Genomic DNA, 21,529 nt, shown 5'->3' with positions numbered 1-21,529 from the left:
TTAAACCTTTTATATTAATCAGGTAACGGGACCCACTGTGATGATATTGATGAATGTGAGACCAGTAATATCTGCTCACCTAATGCCACCTGCAATAACACAATAGGAAATTACACCTGTGCCTGTAATGATGGATTCTCAGGTAAGAAAATGAATAATTACATTAAATTATCTCTGTGATATGAAAGTGGCATTGTCCCTATCAGCGGCACTGATATCAGTGAGAGCTTGCAGTAGATTTCCTTTTACTCTTCCCATAAGACGAGAGCTGGTGTCAGAAAACGAAACATTTTATTTCCTGGCACCGCTTGTTGTCACCTCGGCTTTGTGTCCTACTAAATAAAAGGACAGAGACAGAAAGAAGCTCAGAGTCTGAATGTAGATCCTTAGTTTGTCTCTCTGTAGTAAATGAATATATCAGGGAGGATTTTGTACTCCTGAATTCTGTTTTCTTAAAAAATACGTAGCGCCCAGACCGAGTGCTCAATGTAAAGTGCCGTGTAAGTGTGAACCTAGCCTATCTGTGAGGAAATAGCCTCATTTAACTATAAAACCTTTTACATTCATCAGGTAACGGGACTCACTGTGATGATATTGATGAGTGTCAGACCGGTAATATCTGCTCACCTGATGCCACCTGCACTAACACAATAGGGAATTACAGCTGCTTTTGTAAGAATGGATTCTCAGGTGAGTTCTGATTTGCCGTTGATTCCAGCTTACACCATTCTTTAATGGGTTGTTCACCCCTGCACAATCAGTTCTTAACTGCTAAAGAGAGCAAACGTCTGTTCTGATGTAATAAAAAAGGCTGCGGATTTGCTGCAGCGGTCACATGACATAACAATGTCACACGGTCGTCAGGAGATCAATGATCCGAGAAGTGAAGATTAGTGTTGAGCATTCCGATACCGCAAGTATCGGGTATCGGCCGATATTTGCGGTATCGGAATTCCGATACCGAGATCCAATACTTTTGTTGTATCGGGAATCGGTATCGGATCGATATAATGTGTAAAATAAAGAATTAAAATAAAAAATATTGATATACTCACCTCTCCGACGCAGCCTGCACCTTACCGAGGGAACCGGCAGCCTTCTTTGCTTAAAATGCGCACGTTTAGTGCCTTCCGTGACATCACGGCTTCTGATTGGTCGCGTGCCGCCCATGTGACCGCGACGCGACCAATCACAAGCCGTGACGTAATTCTCAGGTCCTAAATGCCTAATTCTAATCAGGCATTCCCCTGATCGTTGGTTGCTGGAGAGAGCTGTCTGTGTGACAGCTCCCCAGCGACCACACAACGACTCACCAACGATCAGGGCCAGGTCGTATCGCTGGTCGTGATCGTTGGTAAATCGTTTAGTGTGAAGGTACCTTTGGTGTACATGTTTAACCACACTTTGATATACTGCTGTGCCGTAGAAAGGTAACATCATGCTCATACTAGAAAGAAAAATAATATACGGTATTAGATCTTATAAAGAACATTTAAATCCTTCTTTCATATATAAAGTACTAACAGTTCATACTTAGGTGAAATAAACTGTAGTTCAGTCTTATCGACACTTCATATTTGACCCATAATTTATGCCAAATTAATATTGGTTGTGACTTGCCAAATAACAACTTATAATATACAGCTCTGGCAAAAATTAAGAGACCACTGCAAAATGTTCAGTTTGTCTGATTTACCTCTTTATAGGTATATTTTTGAGTAAAATGTAAATTGTTCTTTTAGTTTTTAAACTTCTGACAACATGTCTCCGAATTACCAAGCAATACATTTTTCATTTTTTTCTGACAAAGAAAAGTGGTCAAAACAGAAAAAAAACAGTGCTTTCAGACCTCAAATAATGCAAAGAAAACAAGGTCATAATCATTTAGAACCAACAATACTAATGTTTTAATTCCGGAAGAGTTAAGAAATCAATATTTTGTGAAATAACCATAATTTTTAATCACAGCTTTCCTGCGTCTTGGCATGCTTTCCGCCAGTCGTTTACACTGCTTCTGGCACAAACATTTAAGCAGTTCTTCTTTGTTTGTTGGCTTGTGATTATCCATCATCCTCTTGATTACATTCCAGAGGTTTTCAATGGGGTTCAGGTCTGGAGATTGGGCTGCCCATGACAGGGATTTGAAGTGGTGGTCTCTTAATTTTTGCCAGAGCTGTATGTTTTCAGTAGTAAATATTTATTTTCTCATATACGTCTATTGTTAGATCCTCTGATAACTGTGACACATGTTACATTGATCAGGTAACGGGACCCACTGTGAGGATATTGATGAATGTGAGACCAATAATTCTTGCTCACCCAATGCCACCTGTAATAACACAATAGGAAATTACACCTGTGCCTGTAATGTTGGATTCTGGGGTGAGTTCAGACTTATTTTCATTGAATCCTGTTTTTTGCTATACTTTAGTGTAAAGTTCATTATGCTGTGCAGCAGGGATCCCACCAGAAATCTATTCAAGTGTATTTTTGTCAATCTGTAAAATAGAATTTAATAACAATAAAATAATCCTTTATTTTAAGTGCCATAAATATGTTCCTTTCATCATTATACATCATTCATTACATTATGCTCTTTTCCCAGGTGATGGATATGACTGTGAGGCTCTGACACCATGTACAGATGCCAGTAACTGTTCTACTAATGCAACGTGTAGTAATATAGCAGGAGGCCTCTTTTGTACTTGTAATGATGGATACCAAGGTAATCACTTATCACTAGAGATGTCTGTATGTACAACCTTTCTCAGGATGCCATCTGCAGTTAATAGCTCCCCAATATCAATGACAAAACCGTAAGTGACACATACCAGTGCGGACACAGACAGAAAAGGTCCCTGGTCAAGAACAGCATATGGGCCGATTGCCTTCCAACAACTCATCATAGTGCACCCATTTACATGTCTGTGAATGAAGCTGCTTCTGGCTGTGGAGGCGGTAGTGGCCCCTTTACCACTTGGGCCCCTGTGCGGTTGCACCAATAATAAGTCCGTCCCTGATATGTATATTTAGGATTATTTTACACTGACGGACGGGGCTGTAACATTCTGTATATTAATGATGTGCGAGGCTGTCAGACACAATATTTGCATTTTGTATTTTCACAGATTGATTTTACCAGTAGTTTTTTCTTCTTAATGACTAAAATAAGGTGACTTCAATGCAAACTTCTGTAACTTAGCTTTATATTACTGAGAGACTTTGGCTGCAGATTGTCCAACACAATTTAGCACCGTCCAATGATCCTATATTACCATATTGTAAGACAAGTGTGGATGAGCTCTTAATCACAGGCTTCATTAATAAGTCATCATTTCTGTGTTGTGATCAGGTAATGGGTCATATTGTGCTGATATTGATGAATGTGGAGGAAAGAACAACTGTTCATCTGACGCCACCTGTAATAACACAGTGGGAAGTTACATCTGTACATGTAATGCTGGCTACACAGGTAAGGACAATACATCAGCAATATGGGAAAGTAATGGAAGTGACAGGATTATGTTAGTTAAGGCTACACTGGAGAAGATGCAATCAATATTATGTACCTTCTAGAGATGGTGCAAATCAGTTCACAGGACCTGGTTCAGCAGCCAAGTCAGTAATCTGTGGCTGTCGGGCAGGAGACCTGCGAGCACTGCCTCTTACCTTATGGCATCCCAAGCTCCTCTTTTGATTAGATGGTTTGGCCTCACTTCATTATTGTATTTTGACATTGTGCCAGGCCAACTTATAAAAAAGAACAGCTGCAGATGCGGCAGGTAGGAGGCAGTATTCATGGCCTTTCTCTGATGATCCCAAATTTCTGACGTGACCATCGGACCAGGTCTTGTGACTCAATTCGCACCATGTCTAGTATCTTTCCTTAGAGCAGCATATATGAGGACCGGGAAATCTGCTGTTTCCTTCATGATTTCTCTAAATTTACCTTTATTCTTCCTAAAGCAAGAGAACATATCAAAACCTGTTTCATTAGTGATCTCAATGGTTTTCAGTTCCTGAACACATAATGTATGTAGATTAATACATTTTTATTATCACATCTACCTATAATGTTATGTCATTAGTTAAAGAGGACCTTTTCCCCTTTGTACTAGTGGTTGCAGAGCAGATTGTTATTTTTTTTTATTTCACCTTTTCATTGTGATGATATTAGCAATCAACATATTTGGCATGTAGTGAGTTAAGTTTTCTTAATTCGAAAATCGTGTTATCAGAGATTTCACTGGGGGTGTGTACTTCTTACCCATCTATGATTCTGACCAATCATAATTAGGAAGCACTACCGCTGATTTAGATATATTGAAAGCCTGTTCTGCTGTCACAGCAAATGGAATAAAAGTTGCCAGGTTTCCGTGAGAACAACAGACATAAATGTGATTACGGACATCTCTGAGCTGTGAATTCCAGACAGGAAGTTTGGGGATATCAACAGTACAACATAGTTAACAGTGCTATGAGAGGAGGAGAGATCATACAAGGGTTCTTAATGTGACACAGCTAAACTCAGCTGTGCTGCCCCTCCTTCCTCACTGACTGCTATGACTTTATCTGCAATGTGTCAGTCATCTGTGCTCTACTCCCAGCACTTTCTAATCATACACAAGGTTAAAACAGGAGATCAGGGCTGTATGTCATTACATTTGAGATAATGAGCAACATATTTTAAGCTATTGTGGTGTGTGTTCTTTTTCTGAGATGTATTGCTTTCGGCTTATGATTCGGCAATGTACTACATAGGGAAAAAGTACCTGTCCCCTCTGAAAGCTCTGTAAGGCTACGTTCACATTTGCGTTGTGTGCCGCAGCGTCAGCGCCGCAACGCACAACGCAAACAAAAATGCAGCAAAACGCATGCACAACGCTGCGTTTTGCGCCGCATGCGTCCTTTTTTTGATTGATTTTGGACGCAGCAAAAATGCAACTTGCTGCGTCCTCTGCGCCCGGACGCGTGCGCCGCAGTGACGCATTCGGCGCAAAACGCAAGTGCGACGCATGTCCATGCGCCCCCATGTTAAATATAGGGGCGCATGATGCATGCGGCAACGCTGCGGCGCCCGACGCTGCGGCGCAGACCGCAAATGTGAGCGTACACTAATAATGACAACTTGGACTGAATGAAAATGATCTCATTAGATACCAAATCATTTGATAGCTGATATCTGCCCAACAGAGCGGCAAAATAAAATAAACATTTTTAATTTGCTCTGAGGCTACTATTATATTTTGCGTCTAGTTCAACATGACAAAGTTGGCGGAAAGTTCTTTTTAACTGTAAAACCTTTTATATTAATTAGGTGATGGAATCCACTGTGATGACATTGATGAATGTAAGACCAATAATAACTGCTCACATGATGCAATCTGCACTAACACAATAGGAAATTACACCTGTGCCTGTAATGTTGGATTCTCAGGTAAGTCGTCATTTTCCGGGTATTGAAATATAATAATTATAAACAGATAAAGCCATGGTTCTGTTACAAATCTGATATAATAAACTGCAGGTCAGTCTAATCGGCATGTCATACATGATCTCTTATTTGTGTCCAGTCATTAATTAATTCTTGTTTCTGATTTGCACAATAATAACTTGTTGATGTTTCAGGAATAATTTTTCACTTTCACATTTACCTCTGATGTTACAGATGTAGCATACTTTGGCTTAACACATAATTCATTAAATGGGTTGTTCCCTTTCAGTTACATTTCGATAGCAGACGGCAATAGAAGAAAACAAACCGAGCTGAACTCTCCTTCCCTGTGTCCACCAGTGAGTTCCCACCTCTGCTCCCAGTGTCATTGGCTGAAGCAATGAAGTCATGGCTACAGAGCATTTCGGCAGTGTCACAGTGTCTTTGAAGTCGGATGTACCCTTCCAGGCTTCTGAGGCGCACTGTACATGACTGGATGTTCAGAAGATGGCTTCCAGTTATGCGAACTTATGCCTCCGACGCCGGGCTGTGGATGAGCTGGTGATGATGTCCACAAGGATATGATAACATGGAAAGAGGGCTGACTAGTCTGGGGCAACTAACCCCTTATCTACTAGTCAAAGACCTCATTTGGATAGTGAACGGGGACATTGTAATTGCTTTTTCTATACTTTAATATAACTAAATTACGCTATACAGGACTGGTTATTTAGGGAGCTTAACCATACGGAGATGAATGCTGCTGTGTTGGGGGCATGGGGAGCCTGACAGGTTTCCTTTAACATAACAAAGGCCAATAAACATGTCAAGATTGGTGTCAAGTTACAGTTTTTTTTGTATTAAAATAACTTGCTGCATCGTGGTATGTGCTACATCTGTATATCCTCAGTAAAGTGCAATTCATTGTATATTCATCAGGTAACGGGACCCACTGTGAGGATATTGATGAATGTGAGACCAATAATAACTGCTCACCTAATGCAACCTGCGCTAACACAATAGGGAATTACAGCTGTACTTGTAAAGGTACCTTCACATTAAGCGACGCTGCAGCGATACAGACAACGATGCTGATCGCTGCAGCGTCGCTGTTTGGTCGCTGGAGAGCTGTCACACAGACAGCTCTCCAGCGACCAACGATGCCGAAGTCCCCGGGTAACCAGGGTAAACATCGGGTTGCTAAGCGCAGGGCCGCGCTTAGTAACCCGATGTTTACCAGTGTAAAATGTAAAAAAAACAAACACTACATACTCACCTTTGCGTCCCCCGGCGTCCGCTTCCTGCACTGACTGTGAGCGCCGGCCCTAACAGCAGAGCGGTGACGTCACCGCTGTGCTGTGCTTTCACTTTATGGCCGGCGCTCAGTCAGTGCAGGAAGCAGATGCCGGGGGACGTGAAGGTGAGTATGTACTGTTTGTTTTTTTTACATTTTACACTGGTAACCAGGGTAAACATCGGGTTACTAAGCGTGGCCCTGCGCTTAGCAACCCGATGTTTACCCTGGTTACCAGTGTAAAACATCGCTGGCATCGTTGCTTTTGGTGTCAAACACGACGATACACGCCGGTCTGACGACCAAATAAATTTCTGAACTTTCTTCAACGACCAGCGATATCACAGCGGGATCCTGATCGCTGCTGCTTGTCACACTCAACGATATCGCTAGCCAGGACGCTGCAACGTCACGGATCGCTAGCGATATCGTTTAGTGTGACGGTACCTTAAGGATGGATTCTCAGGTAAGAAAATTAATAATTAGGTTAAATTATCTCTTTGATATGAAAGTAGCATTGTCACTATCAGTGGCACTGATATCAGTGAGAGCTTGCAGTAGATTAACCTTTATTCTTCAGACAGAGTGCTCACTATACAGCAGCGTGTAAGTGTGAACCTAGCCTAACTGTAAATACAGTAAATATCCTCAATTAATTGTAAAACCTTTTACATTGATCAGGCAATGGGACCGACTGTGAGGATATTGATGAATGTCTGACTAGTAATGTCTGCTCACCTAATGCAACCTGCACTAACACAATAGGAAATTGCAGCTGTACTTATAATGATGGATTCTCAGTTGATTTCTGATTTGCTGTTGATTCCTTCTTACACCTTTCTTTAATGGGTTGTTCACCCCTGCACAATCAGTTCGTAACTGCTCAAGAGAGAGGACTTCTGTTTTGACAGAATTGTAAACTGCTGATTGGCTGCAGCGGTCTATGACATAACAATGTCGCATGGTCTGAGAGGTGAAGATGTGTTTTTATATTCCATATGGCCCTTTTGTAGCAGTTAAGAAGAGTTCAGTATTGGACAATCCTTGTAACTGTTTGCTAAAGTGCAGTTACTGACACAGTCTGCTGCATAAGTATCCTGACTATAATGCATTCAATGAGGTGTACTTATTAATGGCTGTCAAAAGCAAACAGGAGAGCCTAGGTGTACATGTTAAACAACAATTTGATTTACTGCTGTGCCATAGAAAGGTAACATCATGCTCATATGAAATAGAAAAATAATATCTTAGATCTTAATAAATAAAGTACGAACAGTTGATACTAAGCAACATATTTCAACCCACTAACGACCTGGGGTATTTTTGGTTTTGCATTTTCATTTTTTGCTCCCCTTTTCCCAGAGCTATAACTTTTTTATTTTTTGGTCAAAATGGCCATGTGAGGGCCTGTTTTTTTGCGGGATGAGTTGTACTTTTGAACGACCCCATTGGTTTTACCATGTCTTGTAATAGAAAATTGGAAAAAAATTCCGTGTGTTGAAATTCCAAAAAAAGTGCAATCCCACACTTGTTTTTTGTTTGTTTTGTTTTTTACTAGGTTCACTAAATGCTAAAACTGATCGTACATTCTGATTCCTCAGGTCACTGCGAGTTTATAGACAAAAAAACAAGTCTAGGTAATTTTTCATTTAAAAAAATCCAAAATTTGTAAAAAAAAAACAACAAAAAAGATGCCATTTTCACAAGCACCTTAGCGTTTCCAGTTTTCGGGATCTCGGGCCAGGTGAGGGCTTATTTTTTGTGCACCAAGCTGATGTTTTTATTGATACCATTTTGGTGTGTATACAATCTTTTGATTGTCTGTTATTTCATTTTATTGCAATGTTGACGTGACCAAAAACTGTAATCCTGTCATTTTTATTTTTATTTTTTTTTGCTACACCTGTCACGGTTCCCGGGGAGGATACCTTTATCATCCCCACTAGGGTTGAGCGACTTTTATTTTTTCAGGATCGTGTCGTGTTTCGCGAAACCCGACTTTGTCAAAAGTCGGGTCGGGTGAAATCGGCCGATTATTTAGAAAAGTCTGGGAACACGAAACTCAATGTAAGTCAATGGGAGAGTAAAGTCTCTCTCTCTCTCTCTCTCTCCCCTCCGTCCCTGCAAAGTTTGTGTTTCACTGTGGAAATCGCTATATCCCAAACGTTAAGATGGCGGTTTTACCCCCTGTGACGCCGCACAAAGCAAGCCGGAACCTATGTCATCACGCTGCCCACACTCCTTCATTGGCTGAAAAAATGGTGGGGAAAGCGTCATATGAAAGACGACTTTGGCGCGAAGATCGCCGACCGCATGGCCGATCCCACAGTGGGATCGGGTCGGGTTTCATGAAACCCGACTTTGCTGAAAGTCGGCGACTTTTGAAAATGTCCGATCCGTTTCGCTCAACCCTAATCCCCACCACTCACACCAATTTGTCATGAACTGGGGTTGTTTGGTTGCCCCGTTCTTTTCTGAATAGGATTTATCTATATCCCACTTCCCAGTTCCGGTTTGGAACTTGCAGCTCTCTGGCGCCCCCCTTACCCTCAGGTCTGACAGGGTACTACACCTAGGATAATTAGTCGCCAGAAAGGCTGCCTTACTTTGCACTGGCTAATTGGCACACTGCAGTGAGGGCAATAAAACTACTCCCACTTAGGTGGGAACAATAATTATCAATGCTGTCTGTAGCTACAAAGCTTCCCAAATGCACAGGACAAATCCACTGCCACCAGCTCTGATTTCTTAATTAATAATGGTTCTGAAGCCAACCCAGATTAGTAGCGTAATTCACTTCAGAGGACGTGACACTACGTTATAGAGCAAGGAGAAACAAAACTAGTAATAATTGTATATAAAGTATTTTACTCCAAAAAGGTAGGCAGTGTTTACAGAAGTATAAAAAGGTATTATAAAAGTAGACAAGTATCATATGTACAGTACAATTAATAATAAAATGGGATTAAAGTTGAAAAATACTTACAGTTCGTTCATATCTTTTCATCTCATGGCTGACCATATGCTTTGGGGGATGGGTACACAGCTAGATGCATCAAAGATCTGTCTCGCAGATAGACCCGGGACAAAAGACTCGGGAAGACTGATGTCTCCTTCAGTTATCTCCGTGCCCAAAACCAAGGCTCTCTCCCTGTGGTGACCTCACTCAGAGGCTGAATACTCCCCTTTCTTAGAGTTATGACAAGCCATTTCTTTACATAACTCGCTGTATGAACCCCGGAGACGAACGACGCAATAATCATGATGCTCACCACGTCATGAGGGTTCTTTTAAGTATAAACACGGCATAGATATATGACCCGCTTACGGAGAAATCCGTTCCTTGCATTTCGTTGGCTTAGATTCTAGCAATATCAGTGAGTTATAAATTTCTCGGTGGACATGCGGAATATGTAACTTTTTTATTGCTATCCCTGATCGGTGCCCTTGTACATAACTTTTCAAGAACAAAAGAGTCCCATGCGGTTTGAAATTTGCTGTACCAGTTATGCTGGTATCTGGCAGGAGGGGGGATGAGGGGTTTAGAGACAGGACTGGCTTTCACAGCACAAAGCCATAAAAATTCCTCAGTGGAGCTGGCACTCTGGTCTCACATTACAACTATATAGCAGGGGGAAGGGAGGAAGACATGCTTAGAATTCCAGTCTTGTGCTGGCAGGCAGAGGAAACTGCAGCTGAGAGCCCTGTATGTGTAATTGAAGTAATCAGAACTTCTTCCTATTCCCTGACAAAGCCATTTACTGATTGGATTAATTTTTTTATATTGATAGATCGGGCACGACAATACCAAATATGTGTATATATTTTTCATTGTTTTATTTTGAATGGCGCAAAAGAGGGGGTGATTTGAACTTTTATATATATATATATATATATATATATATATATTTTTATTTTTTTTTTAAATACTTTTTTTTAAACTTTTTAATTTTTTCATTAGTCTCCATGGGAGACTAGAAGCTGCACTTGTCCGATCAACTCTGCTACATAGAGCAAGGCTGCAGTCTATGTAGCAGATATGCTCACTTGCTATGTGGGCCGACCACCAGGCAGGGCTCATAGCGATCCAGCAATGACAACCACAGGGGTCTTCTGCTGACCCCGAATTGTCATGGCAACCCATCGGTGACCCACAGTAATGTGACACGGGCGCCGGTGGAAGAAGGTAATGACGCGCTTCCTGCGTCTGCATATTAAATGCCGCTGTCAGTAGTGAGGCATCCAATGAAGGAGTGTGTCTGTCTTTGGACATTAAGGGGTTAAGCTATTGCAGGGCATATTCTTTTTCTGGGATGTATTGATTTCGGCTCATGATTGGGCAATGTACTATATAAGGAAAAATTACATGTCCCCCACTGAAAGCTCTGTAATTACGACAGCTTGGACTTAATGAAAAAGATCTTATTGGGTGCCAAATCATTTGATTATTAATATCTGCCTAACCGAGCGGCAAAATAAAAAAAAATAAAAAATAATAATTTACTCTGAGGAAACTGTTACATTTTGCATCTAGTTCAACATGACAAAGTTGGCGAAAAGTTCTTTAACTGTAAAACATTTTATATTAATTAGGTGATGGGACCCACTGTGATGACATTGATGAATGTGAGACCAATAATATCTGCTCACTTAATGCAACCTGCACTAACACAATAGGAAATTACACCTGTACTTGTAATGCTGGATTCTCAGGTAAGTCGTCATATTCTGGTTATTGAATTATAATGATTATAAACAGATAAAGTCATGGTCCTATAAGAAAAACAGATGGAATAAACTGTAGCTCAGTCTAATTGACATGTCATACATGATCTCTAATTTGTGTCCAGTCATTAATTAATTCTTGCTTCTGATTTGCACAATAATAAATTGTTGAAATGTTTCAGGAATAATAATAATTTTCACGTTCACATTTACCTCTGATGTTACAGATGTAGCATACTTTAGCTTGGCACATAATGCATTAAATGGGTTGTTCCCTTTCAGTTACTTTTTGATAGCAAATATACAGAAAATAGCCGCACTCAAGTCTTGGAAATGTGAAGATTTTTCTTTTGTTTTTATTCAAGTGTACAGGCACCATCAAGTGATTTTTACATAGACAACAAGTGGTTGCGGACCATAAGATAGGGTGACGTTTCGACCTTGCACGGTCTTTTTCAAACCCCACTGCAATAACAAATACAACGTATAAGTGTGCTGTACATATTTACATGTGCATAAAGAAACATGTAATTCATCAAGACAAAGAAAAACACAAATTTCCTAAATCAGGCTACAAAATGAACATAAAAAAAAAAAAAAAAAAAAAAAAAAAAACTTCATGAAAATTATATACAGGAAATATACACATGTATGCCCACAGTTTGTAACTACGGACACATTTATGTCCAAGGGTAATGAATCATAGCATAGATAAAAGAGAGGGTGGAGATAACCTAAAACCAGGTTCTGTATGGAGACTATTCAAAAGAACATTCCTAAACTGAGAGCACGTATTGGGCTGGAAATAAGCAAAAACAATTAAATGCAGGGAACATCAAACAAGCACCAAAAAGGACAAAGGAAGCCAAAAACGACACTGTACAAGATGCCAAAGTGATATACTGACCTTAAGTACGAGGAATGGTATAGAAGAAAAGGAAATAAGGAGGAGAGTCCCCAAGGACTAGGGAAAAACAGAGAGGAAGCGGTTAAATATATGGTGCATTGAATAACAGGGAAGCAAAGAGTAAACAAGCACAAAGGTGCAGTTTTTACCAGCTCACGGTCGACTCCAGGAGTAAGGTGTCCGTCTTATTGGTGGTGCAGTGGCTGTAGTGAGCGCTGTCAGCGGTTTTAAGTACACCGCTGTTGCGGTCATATCCGGTGTGCTGACGTGCACCTGTGTGGTGATGAGAGTGAGGTCTGCCCCGCAGAGCGGCGTGCGTGTCAGGCTAGCGCATGCGCAGTAATCGCTAGGTTTAGGAGAGAGATATTATGGCAGCGCCTATAATGTAAGAGGGCCTGGAGCATGCTCCAGGCCCTCTTACATTATAGGCGCTGCCATAATATCTCTCTCCTAAACCTAGCGATTACTGCGCATGCGCTAGCCTGACACGCACGCCGCTCTGCGGGGCAGACCTCACTCTCATCACCACACAGGTGCACGTCAGCACACCGGATATGACCGCAACAGCGGTGTACTTAAAACCGCTGACAGCGCTCACTACAGCCACTGCACCACCAATAAGACGGACACCTTACTCCTGGAGTCGACCGTGAGCTGGTAAAAACTGCACCTTTGTGCTTGTTTACTCTTTGCTTCCCTGTTATTCAATGCACCATATATTTAACCGCTTCCTCTCTGTTTTTCCCTAGTCCTTGGGGACTCTCCTCCTTATTTCCTTTTCTTCTATACCATTCCTCGTACTTAAGGTCAGTATATCACTTTGGCATCTTGTACAGTGTCGTTTTTGGCTTCCTTTGTCCTTTTTGGTGCTTGTTTGATGTTCCCTGCATTTAATTGTTTTTGCTTATTTCCAGCCCAATACGTGCTCTCAGTTTAGGAATGTTCTTTTGAATAGTCTCCATACAGAACCTGGTTTTAGGTTATCTCCACCCTCTCTTTTATCTATGCTATGATTCATTACCCTTGGACATAAATGTGTCCGTAGTTACAAACTGTGGGCATACATGTGTATATTTCCTGTATATAATTTTCATGAAGTTTTTTTTTTTTTTTTTTTTTTTTTATGTTCATTTTGTAGCCTGATTTAGGAAATTTGTGTTTTTCTTTGTCTTGATGAATTACATGTTTCTTTATGCACATGTAAATATGTACAGCACACTTATACGTTGTATTTGTTATTGCAGTGGGGTTTGAAAAAGACCGTGCAAGGTCGAAACGTCACCCTATCTTATGGTCCGCAACCACTTGTTGTCTATGTAAAAATCACTTGATGGTGCCTGTACACTTGAATAAAAACAAAAGAAAAATCTTCACATTTCCAAGACTTGAGTGCGGCTATTTTCTGTATATTTGACGTTGGATGTCTAGCCAGCACCTTCTTCATTGAACTCTACAGTGTGCCCATTATATTTTCTTCTGGACACTTTTTGATAGCAGACAGCTATAGAAGAAAACAACCTGAGCTGAACTCTCCTTCCCTGTGTCCACCAGTGAGTTCCCACCTCTGCTCCCAATGTCAGTCATTGGCTGAAGCAATGAAGTCATGGCTACAGAGCAACAGTGAATCAGAGAGCTCAGTGGCTCTGACTGGGGCTTTCTCATGTTCCATTTTTTGTTTTTTATAGTAAACTGTAGTCAACTACAAAATGTATCTGAAAAGTGATGATATCCCCTTTGACAATGGCATGTTATAGAAAGCTGCAACTGGACACTTAAAGGGAACCTCTCAAGTCACCCATGTCCTCCAACTCAACAGCATTCGCCTATGTATGATTAGAACTCCTGTCTATCCAGCCCTGTATAACACAATTCAGTCTCCATTTCCTATGCTAATGAGGGCTTTGACTAGTAGATAGTGTGTTAGTTCTCCAGACTAATCAGCCCTGTTTCCATGTTATGACGCCCCTGTGAGCGTGATAACATAATTTATCAGTGTCATTGCCAGCTCATGGAAAACTCGTGCATGAGCGCTGCTCCCTTCGGCAGTGTCATGTAAGAAGATAGGCCGGACTTGGGGTACCTCTCTTTCATCAGGTTCCGAAACTGTCAGGGCTGTCACCATTGTTTCCAAGGAGAAAGGTTTCCAACCCAGACCGACCTTTGCACTTGAGAGCATGGGCATGACGTTGATAAAAGGCTCTTTGCGTGGGAAAAAAAAGGCAGACTTGGCAGGAAGAAGCGCTAGCCAGGGGTCAGTTCTCCGTTCTCTGAGCATCGTGTGAGGTCCGGCCCACGCTGTAGATTCCCCGTGTCCGGTTACACTGACTGTGGACAAACCTCTGCCGGGTGCCCATTATCCCCTGTGATCGCAAGTTACAGACGCTCCGGGCTGGTGGTTACTCTGTGCATGCCACCTAAGACAGACCAGGTGACTCAGCCAGAACTGTGTCATAGCTCATACTTCCACCGAGCCGAGTCACGCTCCGGCGGTGCAACAGACTGTGCTGCACCCCGTATGACGAACCGTGGATTCAGGACCCCGCTTGGAACAACGAGGATTCATCGTCATCGCCAGGAACCAGACCTCCAGTTTCTACAGGATGAAACCAGAGCCATCACACACCTTTTGAGTAGGCGCCACCATTGGAACTTAAGGCTCTGCAGCCAGGAAGCCGGCAGAGTGATAAGTTAAAACTTTTATGAACAGTTGCTTACTTTGTTACCTCGCCCCTTATTCATATCGTGCTATTATTCACCCTCACACCCTCTACAGAACCCATTACCTCCCTGCGTGGTGTACACCCCTGTTAATAAACCAGGTAACTCTGGCTCTTCCTCCTGTCATTTACTGCATCCCGCTACCTACTCACAGTCACAGGGTCTTTTAAACAGTGTGTACCCTTCCAGGCTTCTGATCCGCTCTGCACATGACTAGAAGTTCAGAAGATGGCTTCCAGTCATACGCACTATGCCTCTGAAGTCGGTCTGTGGATGAGCTGGTGATGATGCCCACAGGGGCGTGATAACATGGAAAGAGGGCTGACTACTCTGGAGCAACTAATGCCCTATGCTAGTCAAAGCCCTCATTAGCATAGGAAATGGGGACATGACAATTGCTTTTTTATGCATTTATCTAACTGAATTACGATATACAAGACTGGTTATTCAGTGAGCTTAACCCTACAGAGGTGAATGCTGCTGCGTTGGGGGCATGGGAGTCCTGACAGGTTTCCTTTAACATAACAAAAACCAATAAACATGTCATGTTTGGTGTCAAGTTACAGTATTTTGTAGTAAAATATCTTGCTGCATCGTGGTATGTGCTACATCTGTATATCCTCAGTAAACTGTGATTAATTATATATTCATCAGGTAACGGGACCCACTGTGATGATATTGATGAATGTGAGACCAATAATATCTGCTTACCTAATGCAACCTGCACTAACACATTAGGAAGTTTCATCTGTACTTGTAATGATGGATTCTCAGGTAAGAAAATGAATATTTACATTAAATTATCACTTTAATATGAAAGTAGCATTGTCACTATCAGCGGCACTGATATTAGTGAGAACTTGCAGTAGATTTCCCTGTATTCTTCCCCTAAGAAAAGATCTGGTGTCAGAAAACGAAACATTTTATTTCCTGGCACCGCTTGTTGTCACCTCGGCTTTGTGTCCTACTAAATAGAAGGTCAGAGACAGAAAGGAACCAAGAGTCCAAATGTAGATCCTTAGTTTGTCTCTCTGTAGTAAATGACTATCAGGGAGGATTTTGTACTCCTGAATTCTGTTTTCTAAAAAAACAGACGTAGCGCCCAGACCGAGTGCTCAATGTAAAGTGCCGTGTAAGTGTGAACCTAGCCTAACTGTGAGGAAATAGCCTCATTTAACTATAAAACCTTTTACATTGATCAGGTAACGGGACCCACTGTGATGATATTGATGAATGTGAGACCGGTAATACCTGCTCACTAGTGTTGAGCGATACCGTCCGATACTTGAAAGTATCGGTATCGGAAAGTATCGGCCGATACCGGCAAAGTATCGGATCCAATCCGATACCGATACCCGATACCCGATACCAATACAAGTCAATGGGACTCATGTATCGGACGGTATCCCTGATGGTTCCCAGGGTCTGAAGGAGAGGAAACTCTCCTTCAGGCCCTGGGATCCATATTAATGTGTAAAATAAAGAATTAAAATAAAAAATATTGCTATACTCACCTCTCCGACGCAGCCTGCACCTTACCGAGGGAAGCGGCAGCGTTCTTTGTTTAAAATTCGCGCTTTTCTTTCCTTTACGTGAAGTCCCGGCTTGTGATTGGTCGCGTGCCGCCCATGTGGCCGGGACGCAACCAATCACAGCAAGCCGTGACGTAATTTCAGGTCCTTCAGGATTTTAAAATTACGTTCCGGCGTTGTGATTGGTTGCGTCGCAGTCACATGGGCGACGCAACCAATCACAGCAAGCCGTGACGTAATTTCAGGTCCTTCAGGATTTTAAAATTACGTCCCGGCTTTGTGATTGGTTGCGTCGCGGTCAACCAATCACAAGCCGGGAGGCTGGACACGCGCGCATTTTAAAATGCGCGCTTTTCCAGCCTCCCGTGACGTCCCGGCTTGTGATTGGTTGCGTCGCGATCAACCAATCAGAAGCCGGGAGGCTGGACACGCGCGCATTTTAAAATGCGCGCTTGTCCAGCCTCCCGTGACGTCCCGGCTTGTGATTGGTTGCTTCGCGGTCAACCAATCACAAGCCGGGAGGCTGGACACGCGCGCATTTTAAAATGCGCAGTCACAGTCACATGGGCGACGCAACCAATCGCAAAGCCGGGACTTCACGTAAGGAAAGAAAAGCGCAAATTTTAAACAAAGAACGCTGCCGCTTCCCTCGGTAAGGTGCAGGCTGCGTCGGAGAGGTGAGTATAGCAATATTTTTTATTTTAATTCTCTCTTTTACACATTTTTACATTAATGTTGTTTCGATACCGATACCCGATACCACAAAAGTATCGGATCTCGGTATCGGAATTCCGATACAGCAAATATCGGCCGATACCCGATACTTGCGGTATCGGAATGCTCAACACTACTGCTCACCTAATGCCACCTGCACTAACACAATAGGGAATTACAGCTGCTCTTGTAAGAATGGATTCTCAGGTGAGTTCTGATTTGCCGTTGATTCCAGCTTACACCTTTCTTTAATGGGTTGTTCACCCCTGCACAATCAGTTCTTAACTGCTAAAGAGAGCAAACGTCTGTTCTCACAGAGTAATAAAGGATTCTGATTGGCTGCAGCTGTCACATGACATAACAATGTCACATGGTCATCAGAAGGTCTATGGTCCGAGAGGTGAAAAATTAGATACGTTTTTATCTATATATATAAGAGGCATCGTGATTACTCGCTAATCCCGCCCTCTGCACAGTAGCTCTGCCCCCACACAGCACCACACATAATCCCACCCCCCACCGCATTATTACACACAATCTCGCCCCACCACATTACCATACACAATCATGCCCCCACCATATTACCACACACAATCCCACCCCCACCACATTACCACACACATTCCTGCCCCCACCATATTACCACACACAACCCCGCCCCCACCACATTACCACACACAATCCTGCCCCCACACATTACCACACACAATCCCGCCCCCCACCACATCACCACACACAATCCTACCCCCACCATATTACCACACACAATCCCGACCCCACCACATTACCACACACAATCCTGCCCCCACCTTATTACCACACACAATCCCGCCTCCACCACATTACCACACAAAATCCAGCCCCCCACCACATTACCACACACAATCCTGCTCCCTCCATATTACCACACACAATCCCGCCCCCAACACATTGCCACACACAATCCTGCCCCCACCACATTACCACACACAATCCTGCTCCCACCATATTACCTCACACAATCCCGCCCCCACCACATTACCACACACAATCCTGCTCCTACCACATTACCACACACAATCCTGCCCCCACCATATTGCCACACACAATCCTGCCCCACACCACATTACCACACATCATCTTGCCCCCCACCACATTACCACTCATAATCTCGTGCCCACCACACTACCACACATAATCCCCCCCACCACATTACCACACATAATCCCGCCCCTACCACATTACCACACATAATCCCACCCCCCACCACATTACCACATATAATCCTGCCCCCTCACCACATTACCACACATAATCCCACCTCCCACCACATTGCCACACACAATCCCATCCCCCACCACATTACCACACACAATCACACCCCCCACCACATTACCACACACAATCCCGCCCCCCCACCACATTACAACACATATTCCTGCCCCCCACCACATTACCACATATAATCCTGCCCCCCACCACATTACCACATATAATCCCGCCCCCCAACACATTACCACACATAATCCCGCCCCCCACCACATTACCACACATAATCCCGCCCCACCACCACATTACCACACATAATCCCGCCCCACCACCACATTACCACACATAATCCCCCCACCACATTACCACACATAATACTGCCCCCCACCACATTACCACACATAATTCCGCCCCCCACCACATTACCACACATAATCCTGCCCCCCACCATATTACCACACATAATCCCGCCCCCCCACATTACCACACGAGGCTCCGTCCCCACACATTACCACATGAGTCTCTGTCCCCACACATTACCATACAAAGTTCCGTCCTCACACATTACCACACGAGGCTCCGTCCTCACACATTACCACATGAGGCTCCATCCCCACACATTACCACATGAGTCTCTGTCCCCACACATTACCATACAAAGTTCCGTCCTCACATATTACCACACGAGGCTCCGTCCTCACACATTACCACATGAGGCTCCATCCCCACACATTACCACACAAGGCTCTGTCCCCACACATTACCACACGAATCCAGTTTGCTTTTGATTTTACACTGTGAATAAAATGTATTAGTATTATTCTGATTTTTAATTATTATTATTGTTATTAACTTCATTTTAAGTTAATTTACCACCTGCGTAAGCGCTATTGAATGTTATCATTATTTACTTTAGTTTAATCACTAGCAGCGTTAATTAGATAGCAATGAGCATGCCGAGCGTTAGCTGGCTGGAAACAGCTAGTATTCCATATGGCCCTTCTGTAGCAGTTAAGAATTGCCCAGTATTGGACAATCCATGTAACTGTTTATGAAAGTGCAGTTACTGATAAAGTCTTCTACAGAAATATCCTGACTATAATGCATACAATGAGGTGTACTTATTAATGGGTGTCAAAAGCAACTAGGTGAGCCTAGGTGTACATTTTAAACAATACTTTGATATACTGCTGTGCTGTAGAAAGATAACATCATGCTCAGATGAGATAGAAAATTAATACAGTATATTAGATCTTATAAAGAAAATTTAACTTCTTCTTCCATAAATAAAGTACTAACAATTCATACTGAGCAACATATTTTAGCAAGTGATGAGCGAGTATACTCGTTGCTCGGGTTTTCCCGAGCACGCTCAGGTGGTCCCTGAGTATTTGTGACTGCTCGGAGATTTAGGTTTTATCTATACAGCTGCATGATTTATGGCTGCTAGACAGGCTGAGTACATGTGGGGGTTACCTGGTTGCTAGGGAATCCCCACATGTATTCAAGCTGCCTAGTAGCCGTAAATCATGCAGCTGCGGTCAACAAAAACAAAATCTCTGAGCACTCACAAATACTCGGAGACCACCCGAGTAGCAAGTATACTCGCGCATCACTAATTTTAACCCCTTAACGACCAGTAGTATTTTTGGTTTTGCATTTTCATTTTTTGCTCCCCTTTGTCCCAGAGCCATAACTTTTTTATTTTTTGGTCAAAATGGCCATGTAAGGGCCTGTTTTTTGCGGGACGAGTTGTACTTTTGAACAACACCATTGATTTTACCATGTCGTGTAATGGAAAGCAGGAAAAAAATTTTCCAAGTGCGGTAAAATTGAAAAAAAGTGCAATCCCACACTTTTTTGTTTGACTTTTTTGCTAGTCTCAATTTTCTGAGCCCTTGGCGTCTCCATTTTTCGTGATCTTAGATTGGTTGAGGTTTTATTTTTTGCTCTCCGATCTGACATATTTATTGATAACATTTTGGTGTATATACGATCTTTTGATAGCCTGTCATTGCATTTTATTGCAATGTTGCAGCGATCAAAAAAAACTAAATCTGGTGTTTTGATATTTTTTTTCTATGTCGTTTATCGATCAGGTTAATTATTTTTGTATATTGATAGATTGGGCGATTCTGAACTCAGCAATGCAAAATATGTGTATATTTGATTTTTTTATTATTTTATTTTGAATGGGGCGAATGGGGGGTGATTTTAACTTTTATATACACTCACCGGCCACTTTATTAGGTACACCTGTCCAACTTCTTGTTAACACTTAATTTCTAATCAGCCAATCACATGGCGGCAACTCAGTGCATTTAGGCATGTAGACATGGTCAAGACAATCTCCTGCAGTTCAAACCGAGCATCAGTATGGGGAAGAAAGGTGATTTGAGTGCCTTTGAACGTGGCATGGTTGTTGGTGCCAGAAGGGCTTGTCTGAGTATTTCAGAAACTGCTGATCTACTGGGATTTTCACGCACAACCATCTCTAGGGTTTACAGAGAATGGTCCGAAAAAGAAAAAAAATCCAGTGAGCGGCAGTTCTGTGGGCGGAAATGCCTTGTTGATGCCAGAGGTCAGAGGAGAATGGGCAGACTGGTTCGAGCTGATAGAAAGGCAACAGTGACTCAAATCGCCACCCGTTACAACCAAGGTAGGCCTAAGAGCATCTCTGAACGCACAGTGCGTCGAACTTTGAGGCAGATGGGCTACAGCAGCAGAAGACCACACCGGGTACCACTCCTTTCAGCTAAGAACAGGAAACTGAGGCTACAATTTGTACAAGCTCATCGAAATTGGACAGTAGAAGATTGGAAAAACGTTGCTTGGTCTGATGAGTCTCGATTTCTGCTGCGACATTCGGATGGTAGGGTCAGAATTTGGCGTAAACAACATGAAAGCATGGATCCATCCTGCCTTGTATGAAGCATCTTTGGGATGTGCAGCCGACA

The 21,529-nt window shown here is 42.6% G+C and overlaps 1 protein-coding gene across 1 annotated transcript in view; it reads left to right on the top strand.

Moving 5' to 3' along the window:
* The window catches only part of LOC143803981 (uncharacterized), a 521,136-nt gene that overhangs the window by 312,808 nt on the left and 186,799 nt on the right, over nt 1-21,529 (top strand). Inside the window, exons 81-88 of the mRNA XM_077281733.1 lie at nt 23-142; nt 571-690; nt 2,263-2,382; nt 2,606-2,725; nt 3,353-3,472; nt 5,318-5,437; nt 11,322-11,441; nt 15,733-15,852. Coding sequence (XP_077137848.1) covers nt 23-142; nt 571-690; nt 2,263-2,382; nt 2,606-2,725; nt 3,353-3,472; nt 5,318-5,437; nt 11,322-11,441; nt 15,733-15,852 — 960 coding nt within the window. The remainder of the gene's footprint in view (nt 1-22; nt 143-570; nt 691-2,262; nt 2,383-2,605; nt 2,726-3,352; nt 3,473-5,317; nt 5,438-11,321; nt 11,442-15,732; nt 15,853-21,529) is intronic.

This window comes from Ranitomeya variabilis, chromosome 2 (assembly GCF_051348905.1).
Source record: "Ranitomeya variabilis isolate aRanVar5 chromosome 2, aRanVar5.hap1, whole genome shotgun sequence".
Taxonomy (NCBI): domain Eukaryota; kingdom Metazoa; phylum Chordata; class Amphibia; order Anura; family Dendrobatidae; genus Ranitomeya; species Ranitomeya variabilis.
Note: the sequence above shows the minus strand (reverse complement) of the source record. Positions and strands in the feature narration are given on the sequence as shown.